We start from the raw sequence: 22,409 nt of genomic DNA, 5'->3' as shown, positions 1-22,409 counted from the left end.
GTAAAATAACCCAATCACAGATTCCTATTACCAGAGACGTAGCAATCAATCCCATAATTTAAACCGTCAATTGAACTTCAAGAATAAAATCAAGTTATGAAAGCAACACTCGCATGGAAACAATGGTTACAAATCTGACTATTTACAACTTATAGGCAACCAGCATTCAATCATAATATTAGAAACTGATTTTTTTGAAGCGCACATTTAGAATCTGACTGAACTAGCAATTAATCCTGCATTTCAAGAATAAAATAATGTCACGACAGCAATTCTCACATGGAAAAAAAGGTTAGAAATCTGACTATTTACAACTTGCATGCAGCAAATATTCAATTATATTTTTAGAAACTGATTTTTTAAAGCACTAATTTGAAATCTAACTATCCCTTGGTAGGATAAGTCCAAACTACAGCAACGAGCAAAATCATTAAGGCACGAGAATAAAATAATAGGCAACCTCAAGGCAGGATGCATTCAAACATAAAATTACTGCGGAAACAAAATCTATTCTCGAAGGTCAGAAACATTTTGAAACAACAAGGAAAAGGAAAGAGAAAAGCTAAGATGCAGGGAGCGGGATTGGCCTCACAGCACTTTGAATTCGCCTAAATGCTGTCCTAACTCGTTCCTTGAGACCTTCATTCTCACCCTCAACATCCCCACTCTGTTTGTCAAGCTCTGCTACATTCCCATCAACACTTATGACCAGTTTCCCGTTCTCTCCAAGTTTCACATCTCCAAAAAGTGAAACAAGGAAGGCATAAATCACTTTATCTGCTTTTTTCTCATTTTCTTCCTCAGATTTTATGTCCTCTGACTCGACAATTACCTTAGGAACCTCCCGGCTGATGTTCAAAACCAAAGCTACAATTGAATCAGACACCATATCACTTACGGGGTCAGCAGTCCAATGAAGTGAAATATGTCTATCAGACTCTTGTTTCACTGTTACCAGCTCATGCACTTGCAATGTTGGAGACCCAGACTCCTCGTCAGTTCCAGACTCCACACTCTCATAAATCTGCTCAAGCCTGTGCTTTATCACACCAAATGCACCAGAAAAAGGAATGGTAATCCTCTGAGTAATATTTCCAGTTGATAGTTGTGAGAAGACATGGAGATCTTCAGGTGCCATGATTTGATAAGTGAAGCCCTTCTTCACCAGTATACCACTGACAGTTTCACCAACATCCGGGGTCCTTTCAGCCAGCTTTCCAGTGGTTTTTGCCATTTTTTCAGAGTTGAAATACATCTCAACAGACTGGCAATTCTTTGGGGTGATTATCTTGGTGTTTCCGTCAGTAAACTCTGTGATAAGTTTCTGTTTGAGCCTTCCCATTTCATTGGCTTCTCCATGAACAAGAATAATGTTAGGAGGCATGAGCTCTTTCAAAAATGTACTTGTCTGAGCATAATCTGCATGGGCAGAGAAGGAGATGTAATGGACCTGCATGTTGAGTGGTGCAGTCAGTCCATTCATGAGCTGTACCTCCTTTGGTTCATTAATGATTGTCTTAGCTAAGGTCCCTTCAACAAGAAATCCAGGTATAACACAAGCATTTTTCTTATCAGAGCACCACATATCAAACAACTGCCTTGACAAACCGCTCTGCAGTCCTCCAGGAGTTGCCATAACCACAGATGGCCCTACATCAGTAAAATCTTCAATGCTATTTAACGGTGATATATGCTTGAATTTGAAGGGGTTTGAATCCGCAAACTGATTGCGGATCCTTTCATTCATAGAAAGGATGTATGTCTGGTAAACAGTCATACACTTTTTCGCAAGGGGAGAAGCATAATATACGGGAATGTTATGAAGCTCGGGATGGTTTGACCAATACTCATCAAGGATCAAAAGGAGTTCTTGAGCTCGGCCAAGGGCAAATGCTGGAATTAGAACACGACCACCTAGAGAGATGGTGGAGTGGATAACATCAGTGAAGCGCTTCTCCCGAATGTGTCGAGGTTGATGGAGTTGGACACCATAGGTAGATTCAATTATGCATATGTCTGGAGAGAATTGTGGCATCTCGGCAGCACGAAGATGCCGATCTTCTTCACGCGAATAGTCTCCAGTATACAGCACTCGAACACCGGCAATATCTACCATGAACATGGCAGCCCCAAGGACATGGCCAGCAGTGTAGCACCAAAATTTAATGCCATTAACATCCACAGTCTGATGGAAGTCAATAACCTGCAATTACAAAAATCATTAATAAAATGAAGGATTCTTAAGTTAAACAGAGGATGACAAAGGAAGATTACAAGCTAGGCCATCATAAGGAAAATAAGACCTGGCAAACACCAGCAGATCTGCTCACAAAAAAAGACAAAAATGCAAACACATGCACCCAACCTTGACAAAAGTGTCAGGGATTAGAATTAACAGTCCATGTATGAAAAGAAAAATATATAAAAAGTGATATCCTCTCTTTCCCTCTGCAATCTCTCAATGGTTTTGACCACTTGCACTCATGGATCGTGATTGTGCTACAGGATGGAAATAAAATCAAAAGAAAAAAGAAATCCTCGCTTTGAATTGGCTCCATAGGATTGTATTTTCAGAATGCTACCAAAACTTAAATACCTACTTTTTATTATTATTTCATAATTGTGAAAACATCTTTTAATAAGCCCAAACATTACCTCATATGGATCGGTCACGGACAGATTTATCAACTTAAAATGGCAAGCATAGCATAATGCTTACCAAAAGAGATGCTATGTTGCGAAAAAGATAAGCAACTACCATTTTGGAACAAGCACCCTTTCTTCGAACAAACAAGGGAAAAAATAAATAAATTTTCATCCAGTTGTTACCAAACCTTTCTGCTTAACTGTACTAGGGCAGGGGCCCTGTATGCCTACCAGAAGGTTCCCACTTGGCTGACAAAATTTTCCTTTATCTTTATCTTTATCTTTATCTTTATCTTTTTGTTGTTGAATTGCTGTTATCTTATTACTAATCACTAAAATCTTACATGTGCAGGAAGATAGAGAGTGAGATGGCACTCGCTATAATATGACCCAAACTCTCATAGTTCAAAAAAGATACATGGCTGTCAACCACAACTACTTGAATATGCTCTTTGATTAGTCAGGCAATAGAGTATTCCAAAGCAACTTAAGTGTGGAATCAACTTAGATTGATCAGTACTGGAAAAAGAAAGGCATAACTTAATTATCAGATGCATATAAATTGGTCCTAAGTTTCTAAGCGAAACATGCAAACCTCAAATGAGAAGCCAACAACTAACAATGCCAAACTCAAACAGACTGAAAGCTAAGAAATCCATAGAAAGCAAAATTCACAACACCAAATGCAAGATTGAAACACTTTAAATTCCAGAAGACGCCGACCTTTCATCTAGAGCAATTAATTCAACATGGACAGGAGGTGATAAAGAAGACTAACCAAAAAGCTGAATTCCTGAGCCCCTGACTTTGGGACCACAAAATCATGCCAAGCTAAATATAATAAACAAAAATATTTCCAAGCTATTGCTTAGATGCAAGGTAAACGAAGTAGATCAAGTTTCTGGAAGACAAAAAGGTTGCGTATAGATGCAAACAAAAGAATGCAAAAATTCATAAACACAAACCTCGATTTTATCCATTGAGCGGTTTATGTCTTTCTCATCAAACAACATATCTTCCACTGAAACTTTGCTCACTTTTACATAATCAGTCAAAAGCAACTTGTAGATAGCCTTTGTCGCATGAGTCATGAAAACTCGACCTCTGAATGTGGTCTAATAAAGAGTGAACATGTTAGTTTGATCCTCGTGAAAGATACAATAACTTGGTAGAAATCAGTTAAAAAAACAAACCTTCTCAAGAAAATAAGGTAGGGATGCAGCATGATCCAAGTGAAAGCTGCAAGCAGAAAGCATCACTCCCAATGATTGATGAGAAAATACTAGAGAGGCCTAAAAATTTTGATTGAAAAAGTAACGATAGATAACAAAAACTAAATTGAACAAATATAGAAAACACAGTATTGATTTTATTTGTTTTAAAAAAAAATCCAAGAGGCCCTTATGACTTCATTAGTGTAACAGAAAGAATTCTAAAAAAAAAAAAAGAAACTAAGTAGAGTTTCCTGACACCTTAAATGAAATTTCAGCAAATGGAGCATATTTATTTCCCAACCAATGTGATACAATGATTTTTCAATATTTTCATTTTTTGAATCATTGCATAATATGCAATCACACTAATATTCAACATAATTAAATAGTAGAAATAATTTATATTCTTTTATTGTTTTGCTTTCTTGTTGAACACTTTATGATATTAATCACATTAAAAAAATAATATATATTATAATATAGCATAGATAATCAAGATTTTCCTAAATGATTTCTTCAGCCGGAAAATGGATTGCTTTCACTCCCCAATTGCATGCATTTTCAGCACTGTTCTATTGTGGTTCCCATCATAAGCAATAAACCTCACGAGCACAAACCTATTTCTTAGAAGATCACTCATCTTCTTGCAACAAGGAGCATGTGAATAATTAAAATATAGTTATCAAGAGTCTATGACACTTCAAATTCCAACAAAACTTTATCAGACATCTCATTACATCTATACTTCTCTATAATTGCATAGATCCAGTTAAGAGTAAAAAGTTCCCAGCACACATCAAGAATACTACTGATAATATTTTATAGAGGTAAGAAAGTTCAGGCTGCCCTCTCTTGTTGACAAAGCATCAAGTTTAAGTTTCACTGTTTCGGTTTATATTATTGTCAAGTCCAGCATTATAACAGACTTGGCTAACTTCTACTGATGAGGAACCTAGCCACTGCCAATCAAATGACCCTGATAATGCTAGTTCAAGCACCTAAGGAACTGCATCATGCGGTTTTTCTCACAATATTTAAACTCCTTCCCAACTTGTATTGTCAAAATGAAATGTTCCCAAATATTAGACCAAAATACCCTAACACTAACTTTCTCAATACTTGTATATCTGACTTCTGAGTTCTCTAATTCTGAAACAATTTCATGTTCTTCCTTGGACAAGTTGATCTCTCGCAGCTAAAAATTTCATGCAATCTTACTACATCATCATAGGAGATATCTCTTCAGAGTACTCTTTTGACAAGAAAATGAACAAACAAGAAAGCAAGCAAGGTCAAATCAAGGGAGCATTAGTGAGAGAAAAAACTAGCATTTACGAAACTAATAGTGGGAAACAAAGTATTACCTCATGGAATGGAAAATCAATATACATATATACAATAGCCAAGCAAGGAGAATTAGCAAGAGAAGGTGAAGAAATACATACTGTGTAACGAGAAGTACATCAATAGTGGAAGGGTCAATCTCATCGAAGTAAGGTAAAGCAGCCATACCCGAATAAGCCAGATGAATTCCACAATCAAACTAACATTGGCATAATTCGACAACAAAAACATAAATTAATAAACAAAATACATTCATTGAATTTGATCGAACGTAATCAAGAATTACCAATAGTAAATTAGTATAAAATGGCATAATTGAAAAACAACAAAATGCATAGAGGGAAGGAGGGAGGGAAGCAATACCAATACAGTCTTGCCTTTAAATGACATGTAAACACAGGATCGACCCACTTCATTTCCAGCACCTAAAGGGGTTAGAATTAGCTGATCCCCTCCTTCTCTTGTTACCGGTGCATCCCTTCTTTTTAGTGACTGTGATTGCCCTGTTGATGCCATTCTTGTGTTCTTCAGCTGCCCGAAAACCAAACTGTATTTATGTCTCTGTAGAAAAACTCCTATACAGCTAAACCCACTCAGCTGCAGATTTGTAATGATTATATAAAATAAGAGAATACAACTTACAAAAGTTGATAGAAAGCTTATAATGTTTATAGGGATTATGCTTCAAGCTCGAACTGTTTTAAAATTATAAGGTGGATATGGGAGTTCCGCTACATCAGAGACAGTGTTTCAAGGGGTTTTCCTAGCTTTTACTTGAAGATTTAATTAATGGATCAAATTAACATACAGCAATCATGGTTAGCTCGGCCTGAGTTCAAGTCCTAAGCACTGTTATTAAACCCGGCCCGGCCCGGCGGGTCGACCCGGTGGCTGGACCGGTCCGGGTTTAGTAAAAGACCGGATGTGGCAACAGCCCGGCCAAACCTGGATGAACCCGGACAAGACCCGGTTTTTTTTAAAAAAAAATGTGGAATTTGAAACCCATTAGTATATATACTATATGTTCCCAAGAAAAAAGTCATGTTTTTTCAATGTGGGATAAAAAACCTTTTGATTTAAATACTTCAATTTAAAAGGATAACATAGTATTTTTTCAATGTGGGATTTGAAACCCTTTCATAAATATACTCCATGTTCCCATGAAAAAAGTTATATTTTTTCGAAGTGGGATTTAAAACTCATTAGTATATATACTCTATGTTCCCAAGAAAAAAATCATGTTTTTTCGATGCGGGATAAAAAACCTTTTGGTTTAAATACTTCAACTTAAAATGATAACATAATATCTTTTCAATGTGGGATTTGAAGTCCTTTCATATATATACTTTATATTCCCATGAAAAAAGTTATGTTTTTTCAATGTGGGATTTGAAACCTATTAGTATATATACTTTATGTTTCCAAGGAAAAAGTTATGTTTTTTCAATGTGAGATAAAAAACTTTTTAAAATATTCTTTTAAACTTCATAATATGTATAATCTATATTTACATGGATTTTTTCATATGAAATATTAAAATTTTAATTTTTTTTTAATTTTTCCAGGTTAATCCGAGTTGACCCGAGTTGACCCGGGTTGACCCATGAAACCCGGGACCCGGCCCCTTGGCCGGGTCAACCCCCAGGCCGGGTTTAATAACTATGGTCCTAAGTAGTCACATGACGAAGGGGAAACACAGAGAGAGATGAGATAAACACGGTTGATTCAAACAGACAAGATGGCTTTAAATACCAACTCGGGCCTTGAAAGCAACTCGTACCCTTTCTTTTCAAGGCTGCACCACTTAAATATGTGCATGGCAAAACGATAGGCCATGTTTTTTTAAAAAAGTTTTTTAAAAAAAATACAATTTTTTTTATATTTTTAAATTATTTTGATGTATTTAAATGTTAAAAAAAATTATTTTAATATATTTTCAACAAAAAATAATTTAAAAAATAATTTTTACCACATTGCTAATTATTTAGTAAATATGAACTTATATGTTCTTATCATTGATACTTGACCTACTACTACATTAAACCCATCCTTCTTATGTACAATTTCGACGACCCTTTTTGGTCATGTTGGTGCTAGCCATATGCAGTCTTGCAAAATCTAATTTACCACATCTCCTGGAAAAAAAAAAGAGCAAAGCTACTGATCCAAAAATAAAAAAATAAAAAGAACAAATCAAGGAGTACGCATCCTGTCATGCAACTTACAGCTGAAGTTAACCTAAAACAACGATCTATTTGGTTTCCATAAAAAAAAAAGACAATTATATACTAAACACATTAGTGGTTGAGTTAATCTGCTTATAGATGTTTTGTTCATTATGCTAACATGTAAGATTCAGAAAAGAAAGAGTATTCTTTAATTTCTCCCAAATAAACCAAGAGAAAGAGCAGCAGCAGCAAGAAAAGAGAGATAACATACCTATATATGTACCTATATTAGTGTTGTTAGAAGACAAGTATATACCAAACTCCTACTTTTATGACCTTCGACTCCTCTCCTTTGCATCTTTCAAACCCATTATAGCTCCACGTTGTTGTGCTTCTGTGGACAAGATATATTTGGCTCATTTGGAGCGCGTGTCATCAGTTGTAGCAGCTACGGTTACTGGTGACGCGGTCGTGATTTCTGCTTTTGGAAGGGAAAGAGGCTGGAGGAGATGTTTTGGTGGACAGTGATTGCCTAAAATGTGTTAGAGAGTGCTTTCTTTTTTCTTTTTCTTTTGTTTCTTTTTTCTCTCTTTTACAAAATGAACAAAGTAAAATAACACAAAAAAAATATTAATCAAAAAATTGAAAAATAAGAATTAAAATAACATGGAAAGAGGTTTGTATTGGAATCAGGGATTATTTAGCCAAGCAACAATTCATTTCCGTTCATAAAGGCTTTGTGTTGACTATAGAACCTTAATAAACTAACCATTAAGGTCAAGCTTCTTATACCCTTAGTAAATGAGCTATTAGAAGAATTGGTTGGTACAATAGTGTTTTCCAAGGTGGATATGAGATCTAGTTATTATTAGGTTAGAATGGTAAGATAAGATATTTTTGAAACAGCATTCAAGACTCACAATGGACATTATGAGTTTCTGGTAATGTCCTTTGGCCTAATTAATGTCCCTACTACAAAATTTGATGAATCAAGTATTCAAGAAGTACTTAATAAAATTTATGATTTATAATAACTGAAGATGAATTTTTTACTGACCCTAAAAAGATCAAAACAATAGTTGACTAGCCTGAACCTTGAAATATCAAACAATTGCGTAGTTTTCTTATCCTTACTGGTTATTACAAGAAATTTATCAAGGGTTATAGCTTAATTTATAAACCATTGACACAATTGACAAGGAATGATGCATTTATGTACAACATAAAAGCTTTTAAGAAGCTAAAAAAGTTAATGACTCAGCCTCCAGTCTTGGCCTTACCTTATTTAAACAAGGTGTTTGTTATAGAAAAAGATGCTTCGGGAAGTGGAATTGGGGTAGTGTTGATGCAATAAAGACATTATTCAACTACATTAGCAAATCTCTGGGTTTAAAACAATAAATTCTATCTACCTACAAAAAGGAAATGATGGCTATACTTTATGTAATCTCTAAATAGAGACACTACCTATAGGCAGGTATTTCAAGGTTCGAATAGATCATGTCAGTTTAAAGTATCTAATAGAACAAAAGGTCACATTCATTTCTCAACACTTATAGATTTCCAAACTATTAGGCTTGGATTTTGAAATTGAATACAATAAGAGCAAAGATAACATTGATTTTGATACCTTATCCAGGAATCTTAAAGAATAAATGTTTACTATAGCAGTATTATCATTTTTTTTACCACCATAATCAATCATATTAAAGCATCATAGGAAAAGGATAGCAATACACAAGGGGTCATTCAAGATATATGTAAGGATCCCAACTCTCACCCTTACTATAAATAGGAGAATGGAAACCTAAACAGGAAGGGTAAAATAGTAGTTAGTTATGATCCTAGGCTACAAAAGAAACTTATTGATATGTATCGTGATTCATATATAAAAGGTCACTCTAAGGTTAGTGCTACTGTTAAAAGAGTTGGGAGTTTATTTTAATGGAAAAAGCAACATAAACACATCAGGCAATATATGAAGGAATGCAGTGTATGCCAAAGGAACAAAACAGAGAATGTCCTCGGCCTAATATTACTGCAGCCCCTTCCTATTCCATAAGCTCCTTTCAATGACATAAACATAGATTTAATTGAAGGCCTCCTTAAGTCTAATGGTAAGGATGTTATTTATATGATGGTGGATAGACTTGGTAAATATGTTCATTTCGTAGTCATAGCACACCCCCCTCCAATTCTATTGTTATTCTCCTTTTAATGACATAAGCATGGATTTAATTGAAGGCCTCCTTAAGTCTAATGGTAAGGATGTTATTTATATGATGGTGGATAAACTTGGTAAGTATGTTCATTTCGTAGCCATAACACACCCCCCCATTCTGTTGTTATTACGGCTACTGTTTTCATGAAAAATGTGTATAAATTTACATGGGTTTTAATCTATGATTTGACTGTTACGATGTCGTGGTCACACAAATTAATTACCCTAGCGTAAATAAACAAGATAGCATAAGCATGTAAAAGGTTTAATCCCACAAGGAAGATCTAGTTCAGGTTTTTATGCTAGATGATATGAAATTTGGGGGGTTGAGGTTATCTAGGCTATGTTATAGTAAACTGAATAAAACAATCAAGCTAAATTAAATAAATCTGAAACTTATCAAGAAAGAAAACATTGGTCTCAAGTAAACGTCCACCTACGGAAATCAAAACTGATCATTGAAACGATACATCAATTTATATTCTGAATATTTATCTTTTCTTAATATTAGTTAGTTAACCGATCTACAGTGTAACTAACCATAACCATTAAACAACCACAGTGTCCGTACTAGTAATTTAATTCAATGGCAACCTTAAGAACTAGATAGGTTGATAAATCTAGACAACATAACTGTTTGTAGTCTATGTTTGATTTGATCGAATATTTTTTCTAAGATTAATAACATAGATTTGCTAGAATTATTAAACTTAGTTGCTTCACAAGTTTAGATATCATAACTCTAGTTTTAATAGCAAATTTAGCAATAGATTGGTTAGAATAATTAGAGTTCGCTCTAACAATCAAACTAAGCAATCATAGGAAATAAGCATAGAAAAATAAACATACTCACCATATAAACTAAAAAGAAAAGGTAAAATAGATCTCACAATTCTTGAAATACAAAGGTTTTTATGTCCTTACAACCAAGAAAAAAAACTTAGCCTTACATATCTATCGAAAATAATTAAAAGAAAAGATGAATACATGATTTCGGGTATAGAAGGAAATGGTGGAGTTTTTCTTCTCTTTTTGTTCGCCCCTCCCTTCCTTTCTCTCTTTTTTTTTTATTTGATAGGAAACTTTAATCCCTACTTCCCTGCAAAAAGGTTCTTTTCTACGTAGACAATTTACATTTAAGTAGTGCAATAACTATTTTTCTAAAAAAAAAAATCTTGCATAAAATCTTTAAGCTTTGAATTTGGACTTAGAGAAGTTAAATTTTCCAAATAAAGATTTGGATGTTGGTTTGAATGTTTGGGAAGTAAATTGGACTTGTTTTTTCACAAAACTTGTCTGCTGGTAAAATTTATGAGTTGTCTTAAAAAAATCATATCGTTCTCATATGAGCTCTTTTTTCTACTGAAACTTAGTAAGCTAGTAGGTCTTCGAGTCAGAAATCCAAAACAATTGAGTTTATATTAAATGGACTTCTCTAACTTAAGATATTCAAGTCGAATGGCTGAATGCAAGATTTGTCTTTGAAGACTGCGTTTTCCATGCTCTTTTTTTTATTATTTTTCTTGCCATATATGTATAGAAAAGTATGGATGTTATCTTTTTAATGGAACTATAATCACTTCATTTCGACCTCTAGAGCTCAAACTCTACACAAAACATCGATCGGAGGTCAATTTGTCAATGTTCGACACAGGCTGGAACATGGTCTGAATTGTCTCCAATTTATTTCTTTTTTAATCTTATATCCAAAAGTACCTTCAAAACATAAAACAAGTAATATCCAGGTATTTTATATATAAAACATAGGTAAAATACTAGGTAAATGTGGGTAAAACTATTGAATAATATGGTTGCATCAGTGATAGGGACCCAGTGTTTCTAAATCAATTTTGGAAGCATCTATTTGCCCAATAAGGGGTTGAATTGTATGTCTTTACTACATATCATCCCAGATTAATAGGCAAACAGAAGCAACCAACAAATGCCTAGAAAACTACTTGAGGTGCATGTCAGGTGTTAATCCTAGTCAATGGTCCATATGGTTATTCTTAGTTGAATAGTGGTACAATACACATTATCATGCTTCTATTAAATCTACACTATATGAAATACTTTACGGTCATATGCCTTCTATTCATATTATTTACTTGCCAAAGGATTCTAGTATTGAAGTTATGGATGCACTTCTCATATAAAAGAAAGACATGCTGAAATCTATCAAAACTAATCTCAAGGTGACACAATATAGGATGATCCAACAGGCTAACAAGAAAATAAATGAAAGGGTGTTTGTTGTGGGTAATTGGGTTTATCTTAAACTACAATTGTACAAACAGAGGTCAGTGATTACAAGAGAATCACACAAACTATCACCTAAATTCTATGATCCATATCAGGTAATTGAACGTATTGGGACAATAGCTTACAAACTATGCCTGCTCTTATTGTCATAATCCACTCGGTTTTTCATGTATCACAATTAAAGAAGCATGTAGGGTGTAAAAGAGTATACGATGATTTACCTAAACTACATGATAGCCTAACACCCTAACCTCAAGCAATATTGAATAGAAGAATGGTGAAGCATCATAATCGTGCAACCACTCAGGCCCTGATCTTATGGAAGAATTCACCTCCAGTTGAAGCCACGTAGGAGTTCCTTGAAGAGTTCTCTTTGAGGTTTCCAACATTTCCCCTTGAGAACGAAGGTATTTTTATAAAGGAAGAATTGTTATGTGCATTACTGAAGAAAGAAGATGCCCAAAAAAAAGAGTTAGAGTTGATTGATTACTGAAGAATTGTTATGTGCATTACTGAAGAAAGAAGATGCCCGAAAAAAGGAGTTAAAGTTGATTGATTCGAAAAAAAATCATAATAATTTTAATTAGAAATACAAGGAAAAACATAACATTTCACTTACCACTTCAACACAATGTTTTGTCCTTATTTTAAGTTTCATTTATTTCATCTTCAATGTAGTGTTTTATTTTTATTTATTAGTTATAATTGTTGCCATAGGTTGGCCTAGATTAAAGAAATAGTATTGTTAAACAACGGTACCTTATATGTAACAACATTTTTTACTGGAAAAAATTATGATGAAATTAGTTTTTTCTCTCCCTCCTCTCTCGTCTCTTTCTTCCTCTTTCTTTTCTCTTTTCTAACTCATTACTGTAATTGGATAGCGTACTATACATTATTGTTCTTCTTCATTAAACTCTTTGGATGTTCTTCAAGTAAGTGTTGTGGAAATCCAGCTCACTATAGCTTGTTGATGCTCATGTTAAGGCTATATATGTCGGGGAAAAAATGTGACACCTTGAACCAATGAGAAAACATTATATAGGTGTGTGTTTTATCATGCACACTACTGGATGCATTCATAAATTTAACTATTTAAAGGCAAGCTACAATTTCGATTGACCATAAAAATAGGATTCATAGCATGCAAAAGTTTGAATCCCTCTCCGTAAATATCAAATCATACAAACCATTATCAAAATCTTAGGAAAATAAAATACGAAATAGAATACGATAATTAAATCATTATAAAAAAAAACTAAAAGGCATTATTAATTAACTGTGGTCTTAGACTTATAATACTGTAGATTGTAATAATGTTATGACGTCTAAGCTCTTCTTCACAAAACTTAAAAATATTGCTTTCGAGGGTGTTTTATATTTTCACAGGGATTCAATTGGCATTGCTGAATTCATTAACAGATAATAGGTCTTCACATAAATTTTTAGCACAATATAATGGTTTTTTTACCCTTACAGAAAAATAATATATACCTATCATTTGGAGGTATTTTTAGTATTTCAGCTATAATTATACAATGAACTTACCTCTTGAAGACAAACAAAACAAAAAAAGAAAAAAAATCAAATGTGCAATGATATTTAGGTATTTTCTTTTGGTTTTTTTGGTAATTATTGAATTGAAAAAGGGGTTGTTAAACTTTTACTAATTATAATATTATTTAAATTATTAAACTACTAATTATATAATATTATTTAAAGTATTAAACTGGAAGTGTATGGGGCTCCAGAAAATTTTTTACAGCATGCGCAGCCAAGATACATGACCGTATAGTAGCTTCCATGGCAGTGATGGACTCCTCTAATCGGTGCCTACCTGACTAGATGACGCGTGTATCTTCCCCGACTCTGATTCTTTGTCTATGGCATTGCTTTCTCTCTCTCCCCCCCCCCCCCCCCCCCCTTTCTCTCTCAGCTAAGCTGGTAAAATAATCCAATCACAGATTCCTATTACCAGAGATGTTAGCAATCAATCCCATAATTTAAACCGTCAATTGAACTTCAAGAATAAAATCAAGTTATGAAAGCAACACTCGCATGGAAACAATGGTTACAAATCTGACACTCATTTTTTTGAAGCGCGGATTTATAATCTGACTGAACTAGCAATTAGTCCTGCATTTCAAGAATAAAATCAAGTCACGACAGCAATTCTCGCATGGAAAAAATGGTTAGAAATCTGACTATTTACAACTCGCATGCAGCCAATATTCAATTATATTTTTAGAGACTGATTTTTTAAGGCACTAATTTGAAATCGAACTATCCCTTGGTAGGATAAGTCCAAACTACAGCAATGAGAAAAATCATTAAGGCACAATAGAAATTAGTGCATTCAAACATAAAATTACTACGGAAACAGAGGATAAATTAGAAATTAGTGCTCAATAGAAACAAAATCTATTCTCGAAGGTCAGAAACACGTTGAAACAAGAAGGAAAAGGAAAGAGAAAAGCTAAGATGAAGGGAGCGGGCGCGGGATTGGCCTCACAGCACTTTGAATTCGCCTAAATGCTGTCCTAACTCGTTCCTTGAGACCTTCATTCTCACCCTCAACATCCCCACTCTGTTTGTCAAGCTCTGCCACATTCCCATCGACACGTATGACCAGCTTCCCGTTCTCTCCAAGTTTCACATCACCAAAAAGTGAAACAAGGAGGGCATAAATCACTTTATCTGCTTTTTTCTCATTTTCTTCCTCAGATTTTATGTCCTCTGACTCGACAATTACCTTAGGAACCTCCCGGCTGATGTTCAAAACCAAAGCTACAATTGAATCAGACACCATATCACTTATGGGGTCAGCAGTCCAATGAAGTGAAATATGTCTATCAGACTCTTGTTTCACTGTTACCAGCTCATGCACTTGCAATGTTGGATACCCAGACTCCTCGTCAGTTCCAGACTCCACACTCTCATAAATCTGCTCAAGCCTGTGCTTTATCACACCAAATGCACCAGAAAAAGGAATGGTAATCCTCTGAGTAATAGTTCCAGTTGATAGTTGTGAGAAGACATGGAGATCTCCAGGTGCCATGATTTGATAAGTGAAGCCCTTCTTCACCAGTATACCACTGACAGTTTCACCAACATCCGGGGTCCTTTCAGCTAGCTTTCCAATTGTTTTTGCCATTTTTTCAGAGTTGAAATACATCTCAACAGACTGGCAATTCTTTGGGGTGATTATCTTGGTATTGCCATCAGCAAACTCTGTGATAAGTTTCTGTTTGAGCCTTCCCATTTCATTGGCTTCTCCATGAACAAGAATAATGTTAGGAGGCATGAGCTCTTTCAAAAATGTACTTGTCTGAGCATAATCTGCATGGGCAGAGAAGGAGATGTAATGGACCTGCATGTTGAGTGGTGCAGTTAGTCCATTCATGAGCTGTACCTCCTTTGGTTCATTAATGATTGTCTTAGCTAGGGTCCCTTCAACAACATATCCAGGTAAAACACAAGCATTTTTCTTATCAGAACACCACATATCAAACAACTGCCTTGACAACCCGCTCTGCAGTCCTCCAGGACTTGCCATAACCACAGATGGCCCTACATCAGTAAAATCTTCAATGCTATTTAACGGTGATATATGCTTGAATTTGAAGGGGTTTGAATTCGCAAACTGATTGCGGATCCTTTCATTCATAGAAAGGATGTATGTCTGGTAAACAGTCATACACTTTTTCGCAAGGGGAGAAGCATAATATATGGGAATGTTATGAAGCTCAGGATGGTTTGCCCAATACTCATCAAGGATCAAAAGGAGTTCTTGAGCTCGGCCAAGGGCAAATGCTGGAATTAGAACACGACCACCTAGAGAGATGGTGGAGTGGATAACATCAGTGAAGCGCTTCTCCCGAAGGTGTCGAGGTTGATGGAGTTGTACACCATAGGTAGATTCAATTATGCATATGTCTGGAGAGAATTGTGGCATCTCAGCAGCACGAAGATGCCGATCTTCTTCACGTGAATAGTCTCCAGTATACAGCACTCGAACACCAGCGATATCTACCATGAACATGGCAGCACCAAGGACATGGCCAGCAGTGTAGCACCAAAATTTAATGCCATTAACATCCAGAGTCTGATGGAAGTCAATAACCTGCAATTACAAAAATCATCAATGAAATGAAGGTATCTTAAGTTAAACAGAGGATGACAAAGGAACATTACAAATAACCCCGTAATAAGGAAAATAAGACCTAGCAAACACCAGCAGATCTGCTTACACAGAATGACAAAAATGCAAACACATGCACCCAACCTTGACAAAAGTGTCAGGTCAGGGATTAGGATCGTGATTTTGCTACAAGGAAGGATGAAAAAAAAATCAAAAGAAATCCTCACTTTGAATTGGCTCCATAGGATTGTATTTTCAGAATGCTACCAAAAATTAAATACCTACTTATTTTTCTTATTTCATAATTGCAAAAACACCTTTTAATCAGCCCAAACATTACCTAACATGGATCGGTCACGGACAGATTTATCAACTTAAAATGCCAAGCATAATGCTTACCAAAAAGAGATGCTGTATTGAGAAAAAGATATGCAACTCCCATTTTGGAAGAAGCACCCTTTCTTCAAAGAAACAAGGGAATAAAATATATAGATTCTTCTTCTTCTTCTTCTTCTTCTTCTTTTGAATTACTGTTATCTTATTACTAATCAAGTAGATCTTACATGTGCAGGAAGAGAGAGAGTTAAATGGCACTCACTATAATATGACCCAAACTGTCATAGTTCAACAAGGATGCATGGCTGTCAAGCTCAACTACTTGAATATGCTCTTTGATTTTATCAGGCAATAGAGTATTCCAAATGCAACTTAAGTGTGGAATGAACTTAGATTGATCAGTTCTGGAAAAAGAAAGGCATAACTTAATTATCAGATGCACATAAATTGGTCCTCAGTTTACATGCGAAACATACAAGCCTCAAATGAGAAGCCAACAACTACAATGGCAAACTCAAACAGACTGAAAGCTAAGAAATCCATAGAAAGCAAAATTCACAACACCAAATGCAAGATTGAAACACTTTAAATTCCAGAAGACGCAGACCTTTCATCTAGAGCAATTAATTCAACATGGATAGGAGGTGATAAAGAAGAATAACCAATAAGCTGAATTCCTGATCCCCTCACTTTAGGACCACAACATCATGCCAAGCTAAATATAATAAATAAAAATATTTCCAAGCTATTGCTTAGATGGAAGGTAAACGAAGTAGATAAAGTTTCTGGAAGAACAAAAAGGTTGTGGATAGATGTAAACAAAAGAATGCAAAAATTCATAAACACAAACCTCGATTTTATCCATTGAGCGGTTTATGTCTTTCTCATCAAACAACATATCTTCCACTGAAACTTTGCTCACTTTTACATAATCAGTCAAAAGCAACTTGTAGATAGCCTTTGTCGCATGAGTCATGAAAACTCGACCTCTGAATGTGGTCTGATAAAGAGTGAACATGTTAGATTGATCCTAGTGAAAGATACGCACAATAACTTTGTAGAAATCAGTAGAAAAAACAAACCTTCTCAAGAAAATAAGGCAGGGATGCAGCATGATCCAAGTGAAAGCTGCAAGCAGAAAACATCACTCCCAATGAATGATGAGAAAATACTAGAGAGGCCTAAAAATTTTGGTTGAAAAAGTAATGACAGATAACAAAAACTAAATTGAACAAATATAGAAAACAAGGTATTGCTTTTATTTGTTTAAAAAAAATCCAAGACACCCTTATGACTTCATGAATGTATCAGAAAGAATTCTCAATCATTATGAACAATTAGAAAGGAAAAAAAAAAACAATACAAACTAAGTAGAGTTTCCTGACACCTTAAATGAAATTTCAGCAAATGGAGCATATTTATTACCCAACCAATGTGATCAAATGATTTTCAATATTTTCATTTTTTGAATAATTGCATGATATGCAATCACACTAATATTCAATATAATTAATTAGTAGAAATAATCAATATTCTTTTATTGTTTTCCTTTCTTGTTGAACAGTATGATATTTAATCACATTAAAAAAAATATTATAACATAGTATAGATAATCAAGATTTTCCTAAATGATTTCACCTGGAAAATGGATTGCTTTAACTCCCCAATCACATGCACTCTCAGCACTGTTCTATTGTGGTTCCCATCATAAGCAAATAAACCTCACGAGCACAAACCTATTTCTTAGAAGATCACTAGTCTTCTTGCAACAAGGAACATGTGAATAATTAAAATATAGATATTACAAGTCTATGACACTTCAAATTCCATCAACACTTTATCAGACATCTCATTGCATCTCATTACATCTATAGTTCTCTAAAGCTGCATAGATCCAGTTAAGAGTAAAAAAGTTCCCAGCACACATCAAGAATACTACTGATAACTTTTTATAGAGGTAAGAAAGTTCAGCCTGCCCTCTCGTTGACAAAGCATCAAGTTTAAGTTTCACTGTTTCAGTTTATATTATTGTCAAGTGCTGCAATATAACAGTCTTGCTAACTTCTACTGATGAGGGAACTAAGAATAGAACCTAGCCACTGCCTATCAAATGACCCTAATAATGCAAGTTCAAGCACCTAAGGAACTGCATCATGTGGTTTTTCTCAAAATATTAAAACTCCTTCCCAACTTGTATTGTCACACAATAAAATCTTCCCAAATATGAGACCAAAATACCCTAACACTAACTTTCTCAATAATTGTATATCTGACTTCTGAGCTGAGTGTTCTCTAATTCTGAAGCAATTTCATATTCTTCCTTGGACAAGTTGATCTCTTGCAGCTGAAGTTTCATGCAATCTTACTACATCATCATAGGAGATATCTCTTTTGACAAGAAAATGAACAAACAAGAAAGCAAGCAAGGTCAAATCAAAGGAGCATTCAGTGAGAGAAAAAGCTCGCATTTATGAAACTAATAGTGAGAAACAAAATATTACCTCATGGAATGGAAAATCAACATACACATACACAATAGCCAAGCAAGGAGAATTAGCAAGAGAAGGTGAAGAAATACATACTGTGTAACGAGAAGTACATCAATAGTGGAAGGGTCAATCTCATCGAAGTAAGGTAAAGCAGCCATACCCGAATAAGCCGGATGAATTCCACAATCAAACTAACATTGGCATAATTCGACAACAAAAACATAAATTAATAAACAAAATACATTCATTGAATTTGATCCAGCATAATCAAGAATTACCAATAGTAAATTATTATAAAATGGCATAATTGAAAAACAACAAAATGCATAGAGGGAAGGAGGGAGGGAAGCAATACCAATACTGTCTTGCCTTTAAATGACATGTAAACACAGGATCGACCCACTTCATTTCCAGCACCTAAAGGGGTTAGAGTTAGCTGATCCCCTCCTTCTCTTGTTACCGGTGCATCCCTTCTTTTTAGTGACTGTGATTGCCCTGTTGATGCCATTCTTGTGTTCTTCAGCTGCCCGAAAACCAAACTGTATTTATGTCTCTGTAGAAAAACTCCTATACAGCTAAACCCACTCAGCTTCTGATTTGTAATGATTATATAAAATAAAAGAATACAATTTACAAAAGTTGACATAAAGCTTAAATGTTTATAGCAATTATGCTTCAAGCTCGAACTTTTTAAAATTATAAGGTGGAAATGGGAGTTCTGCTACATCAGAGACATTGTTTCAAGGGGTTTTCTTTGCTTTTACTTGAAGATTTAATTAATGGATCAAATTAAAATACACAAATCATGGTTAGCATGGCATATGTTCCAGTCCTAAGTAGTCACATGACTCAAAACTCACATTTGTATTCTTCAATCCACTTTTCAAGTAATGCAAGGTGAATTCGGCAGCTATGATTCCAAGGTGAACCAAATTTGTGTTGTCTGAATGCTTTCTCAAATGCTCTTCCATTTATATTGGCACTTTGATGGACATAAACAGGACAAATAAATCTCAAGATTGACAACGCATTTCCCTTTTGCTAATTTGATATTGTCTATTCAGGTGCTAGATTAGAACCATTGATTTTTCACTGACTCGACAAACAAAACAGAAGATTGTCTTGTTAGGGTTTTGATGACTTGTGTGCTTTCTGAGGTAAGCTGTTTTGCATTTGTCACCAGAGATAAAGACATAGTTGACTCAAACAGACAAGATGGCTTCAAAAACTAACTCGGGCCTTGAAAGCAACCCATGCCCATTCTTTCCAAGTTTCTACCAATTAAATCTACATTAATAGTATATGGCCGCACCAACTCCACTTAATATCTGTTCTTCCCATTGATACTTGACCTACTACATTGAACCCACTCTTCTCATGTACAGTTTCGGTGACCCTTTCTGGTCATGTTGGTGCCAGGCCATATGCAGTCATGCAAAATCTAATTCACCATATCCCTCAACTAAAGTTAACATAAAACACATCGTTCTGTTTGGTTACTATATTTATATAAAGACAATTCTGTACTAATTAGTGATTCAGTTAATACGCCTGTAAATGCTTTGTGCATTATACTTGTTTGTAAGATTCAGAAAAAGAAGATCAATCCTTAATTTCTCCTAACTAAACAAAGAGAAGGAGCAGCAGCAGGCAAAGAGAGATAACATACGTATACATATACCTATATTAGTATTGTTAGACGACAAGAATGCTCCAAAATCCTACGTTTATGACCTTGGACTCCTCTCCTTTGTGTCTTTCAAACCCATTATAGCTCCACCGTCACGCTGGCATGCTTGAGCAGCCAAAATCATTTATCTACCCATACCCTCCTCATCCAACAAGACAAAAACATTCTCTCAGTTTTTCAAATTGAGAAATATTGTATTTGAACAAAAAAAACTTAATTTTTCCGTTTCTAACTAAAAATTAAAGTATTACTAAAGAACCCTATCTTTAAAGAAATTAAAGTATCAGTTGCGAAACTTTTTTCGGTTTTGCTTTAACCACCAAAAACACAAGCAAGAAAAAGGTTCCTTTTGAAGTACCTAACCTCATTGAGTTAATAACTAAGAACTATTGATTCTTTTTAATTTATGCTAAGCAGACTCTATTTTACATGCACAATCTCAACATGAAAGTTCAAGCCACGCAAAATAAATGATCACAGAGCAAAGGATCGCTATTTACCTGCAAGCAGTGTCGACGACTCGAGTGGGAGTATCGGGCTCGCTGAGTTACGCGTTTTTTTATCACAGAACAAAGGAGGTGGGATGGAAGAACAAACAGGGGGAGAAGGTGAAGAGGAAGTGGGGAAGAAGGGGAAATAGGGATTGGTACTGTGTCTGAAGCTCAAGAGGCTATTGTTGATAGTGAGCTCAAACAATTTTGTATCTCTGCCACAAAACTACGCCGTTTTATTCATTTAAGAAAAAATTAATAAGTTAGGTCTCAAGTTCCGGGATGACCGCCGAGGTCATTAAAGTTTAATCCTGCTGGAAAGTATTTTTAAAAAAAATAAATTTGAAAAAAATAAATTTTGAAAAAATTAATTATATTATGATATTTGGTAGTATGATAAAAAATAAGTTGAAAAATATTTTCTAGTATTTGGTTATGTCATGGAAAATGAGCTGGTAAATAACTTATTAATGTTTTATTTTTCTCAAGTTTATTAGAATAATGAAAAACAAATCTTACAAATTAAAAGTTTGAATAAGAATGAAATTGAAAAAAAATATATAATTTCATAAATTATCTCAAATAAAATAAATAATAATCAAAATAATAGAGATCAAATCTAAAAAAAAAGATGAAGAAATTAAAATAATAATAATTAACATTTCATAAATCATTTCAAATAAAATAAGTAACAAAAGAATGAGGATTAAATTTGATATAATTAGCAAATAATATGATATTTCTAAATTTTTCATAATTTTCCGGAAAGTGTTTTCTACCCAAATTTCCAGGAAAACACTTTCCTGAAAACCAGGTCAAATTTTTCTTTAACTAGAAAATATTTTCCATTGACCAACTTTCATAATAGAAAACAAACACAGGAAAGTTTGGAAAGTGATTTTCTGAAAACCACTTTCCGGGAAACAAACATGGCCAAAGAATAAGATTGCGTTTGTTTTTATATTGGTTTTTATGTTTGTGATGAAACAAACATAGTAAGATGTTTGGTAACACACCAAACTATGTTTTATGCTGCAGAACTCACTAAAATTGAGTTTGAAACACAATTTTTACTTGTTTTATTAACTGAGTTTCGTAAAACCATGATTGTTTTTTCATTTCAAAAGCATTTTTGAAAAAATATAAATTTTTTTTTATTTTTTTCTTTACTTCAAATTAATATTTTTTTGGTGTTTTCTGATTATTTTGATGCGTTGATATCACAAAAAAATTAAAATAAAAAAAACATTATTTTAATGCATTTCTAAATAAAAAAACACTTTGAAAAACAACCGCAACCATATTCCCAAACACAACAACCAAACATTTTATACATATTTTTTGCTATACATAAATTTCAATTATAATTTTTACCAAACATGTAACTAAATCTAGCTAACTATAGCT

At 34.3% G+C, this 22,409-nt stretch overlaps 2 protein-coding genes across 9 annotated transcripts; both read right to left on the bottom strand.

Moving 5' to 3' along the window:
• Positions 1–444: 444 nt before the first annotated feature.
• LOC133671426 (cleavage and polyadenylation specificity factor subunit 3-I-like) lies at positions 445–5,990 on the bottom strand. 2 transcript variants are annotated; one of them, XM_062092197.1, is made up of 6 exons: positions 5,847–5,988; positions 5,568–5,735; positions 5,306–5,403; positions 3,840–3,885; positions 3,612–3,761; positions 445–2,203 (listed from the first exon to the last, which is right to left on the bottom strand). In XM_062092197.1, exons 2-6 carry the CDS (start codon positions 5,718–5,720, stop codon positions 563–565), a joined length of 2,088 nt encoding a protein of 695 aa, XP_061948181.1. In that variant the 5' UTR covers positions 5,721–5,735; positions 5,847–5,988; the 3' UTR covers positions 445–562. The 2 variants fall into 2 exon arrangements, with proteins under 2 accessions (XP_061948181.1, XP_061948180.1); XM_062092196.1 differs by having other exon boundaries at positions 5,568–5,990.
• An 8,233-nt stretch (positions 5,991–14,223) lies between these two features.
• Positions 14,224–21,207, bottom strand: LOC133671251 (cleavage and polyadenylation specificity factor subunit 3-I). Of its 7 annotated transcripts, none has more exons than XM_062091959.1 (7): positions 21,012–21,207; positions 20,503–20,650; positions 19,177–19,388; positions 18,915–19,012; positions 17,415–17,460; positions 17,183–17,332; positions 14,224–15,978 (listed from the first exon to the last, which is right to left on the bottom strand). In XM_062091959.1, the coding sequence occupies exons 3-7, from the start codon at positions 19,327–19,329 to the stop codon at positions 14,332–14,334; spliced, it is 2,094 nt and encodes a 697-aa protein (XP_061947943.1). In that variant the 5' UTR covers positions 19,330–19,388; positions 20,503–20,650; positions 21,012–21,207; the 3' UTR covers positions 14,224–14,331. The 7 variants fall into 7 exon arrangements, with proteins under 7 accessions (XP_061947943.1, XP_061947945.1, XP_061947942.1 ...); XM_062091961.1 differs by having other exon boundaries at positions 19,177–19,344; XM_062091958.1 differs by lacking the exon at positions 20,503–20,650.
• Between the last annotated feature and the right edge of the window lie 1,202 nt (positions 21,208–22,409).

This window comes from Populus nigra, chromosome 13 (genome assembly GCF_951802175.1).
Source record: "Populus nigra chromosome 13, ddPopNigr1.1, whole genome shotgun sequence".
NCBI lineage: Eukaryota > Viridiplantae > Streptophyta > Magnoliopsida > Malpighiales > Salicaceae > Populus > Populus nigra.
The sequence above is the reverse complement of the archived record's forward strand: the minus strand, read 5'-3'. Positions and strand labels throughout refer to the sequence as shown.

Coding starts and splice junctions, on each gene's coding strand:
- LOC133671426 (XM_062092196.1), bottom strand. CDS start 5,720: ATGGCATCAACAGGGCAATCACAGTCACTAAAAAGAAGGGATGCACCG. Junction 3,762..3,839: donor TACCTTATTTTCTTGAGAAG/GTTTGTTTTTTT, acceptor ACTCTTTATTAG/ACCACATTCAGAGGTCGAGT. Junction 2,204..3,611: donor GCTCAATGGATAAAATCGAG/GTTTGTGTTTAT, acceptor TTGTAATTGCAG/GTTATTGACTTCCATCAGAC.
- LOC133671251 (XM_062091959.1), bottom strand. CDS start 19,329: ATGGCATCAACAGGGCAATCACAGTCACTAAAAAGAAGGGATGCACCG. Junction 17,333..17,414: donor TGCCTTATTTTCTTGAGAAG/GTTTGTTTTTTC, acceptor ACTCTTTATCAG/ACCACATTCAGAGGTCGAGT. Junction 15,979..17,182: donor GCTCAATGGATAAAATCGAG/GTTTGTGTTTAT, acceptor TTGTAATTGCAG/GTTATTGACTTCCATCAGAC.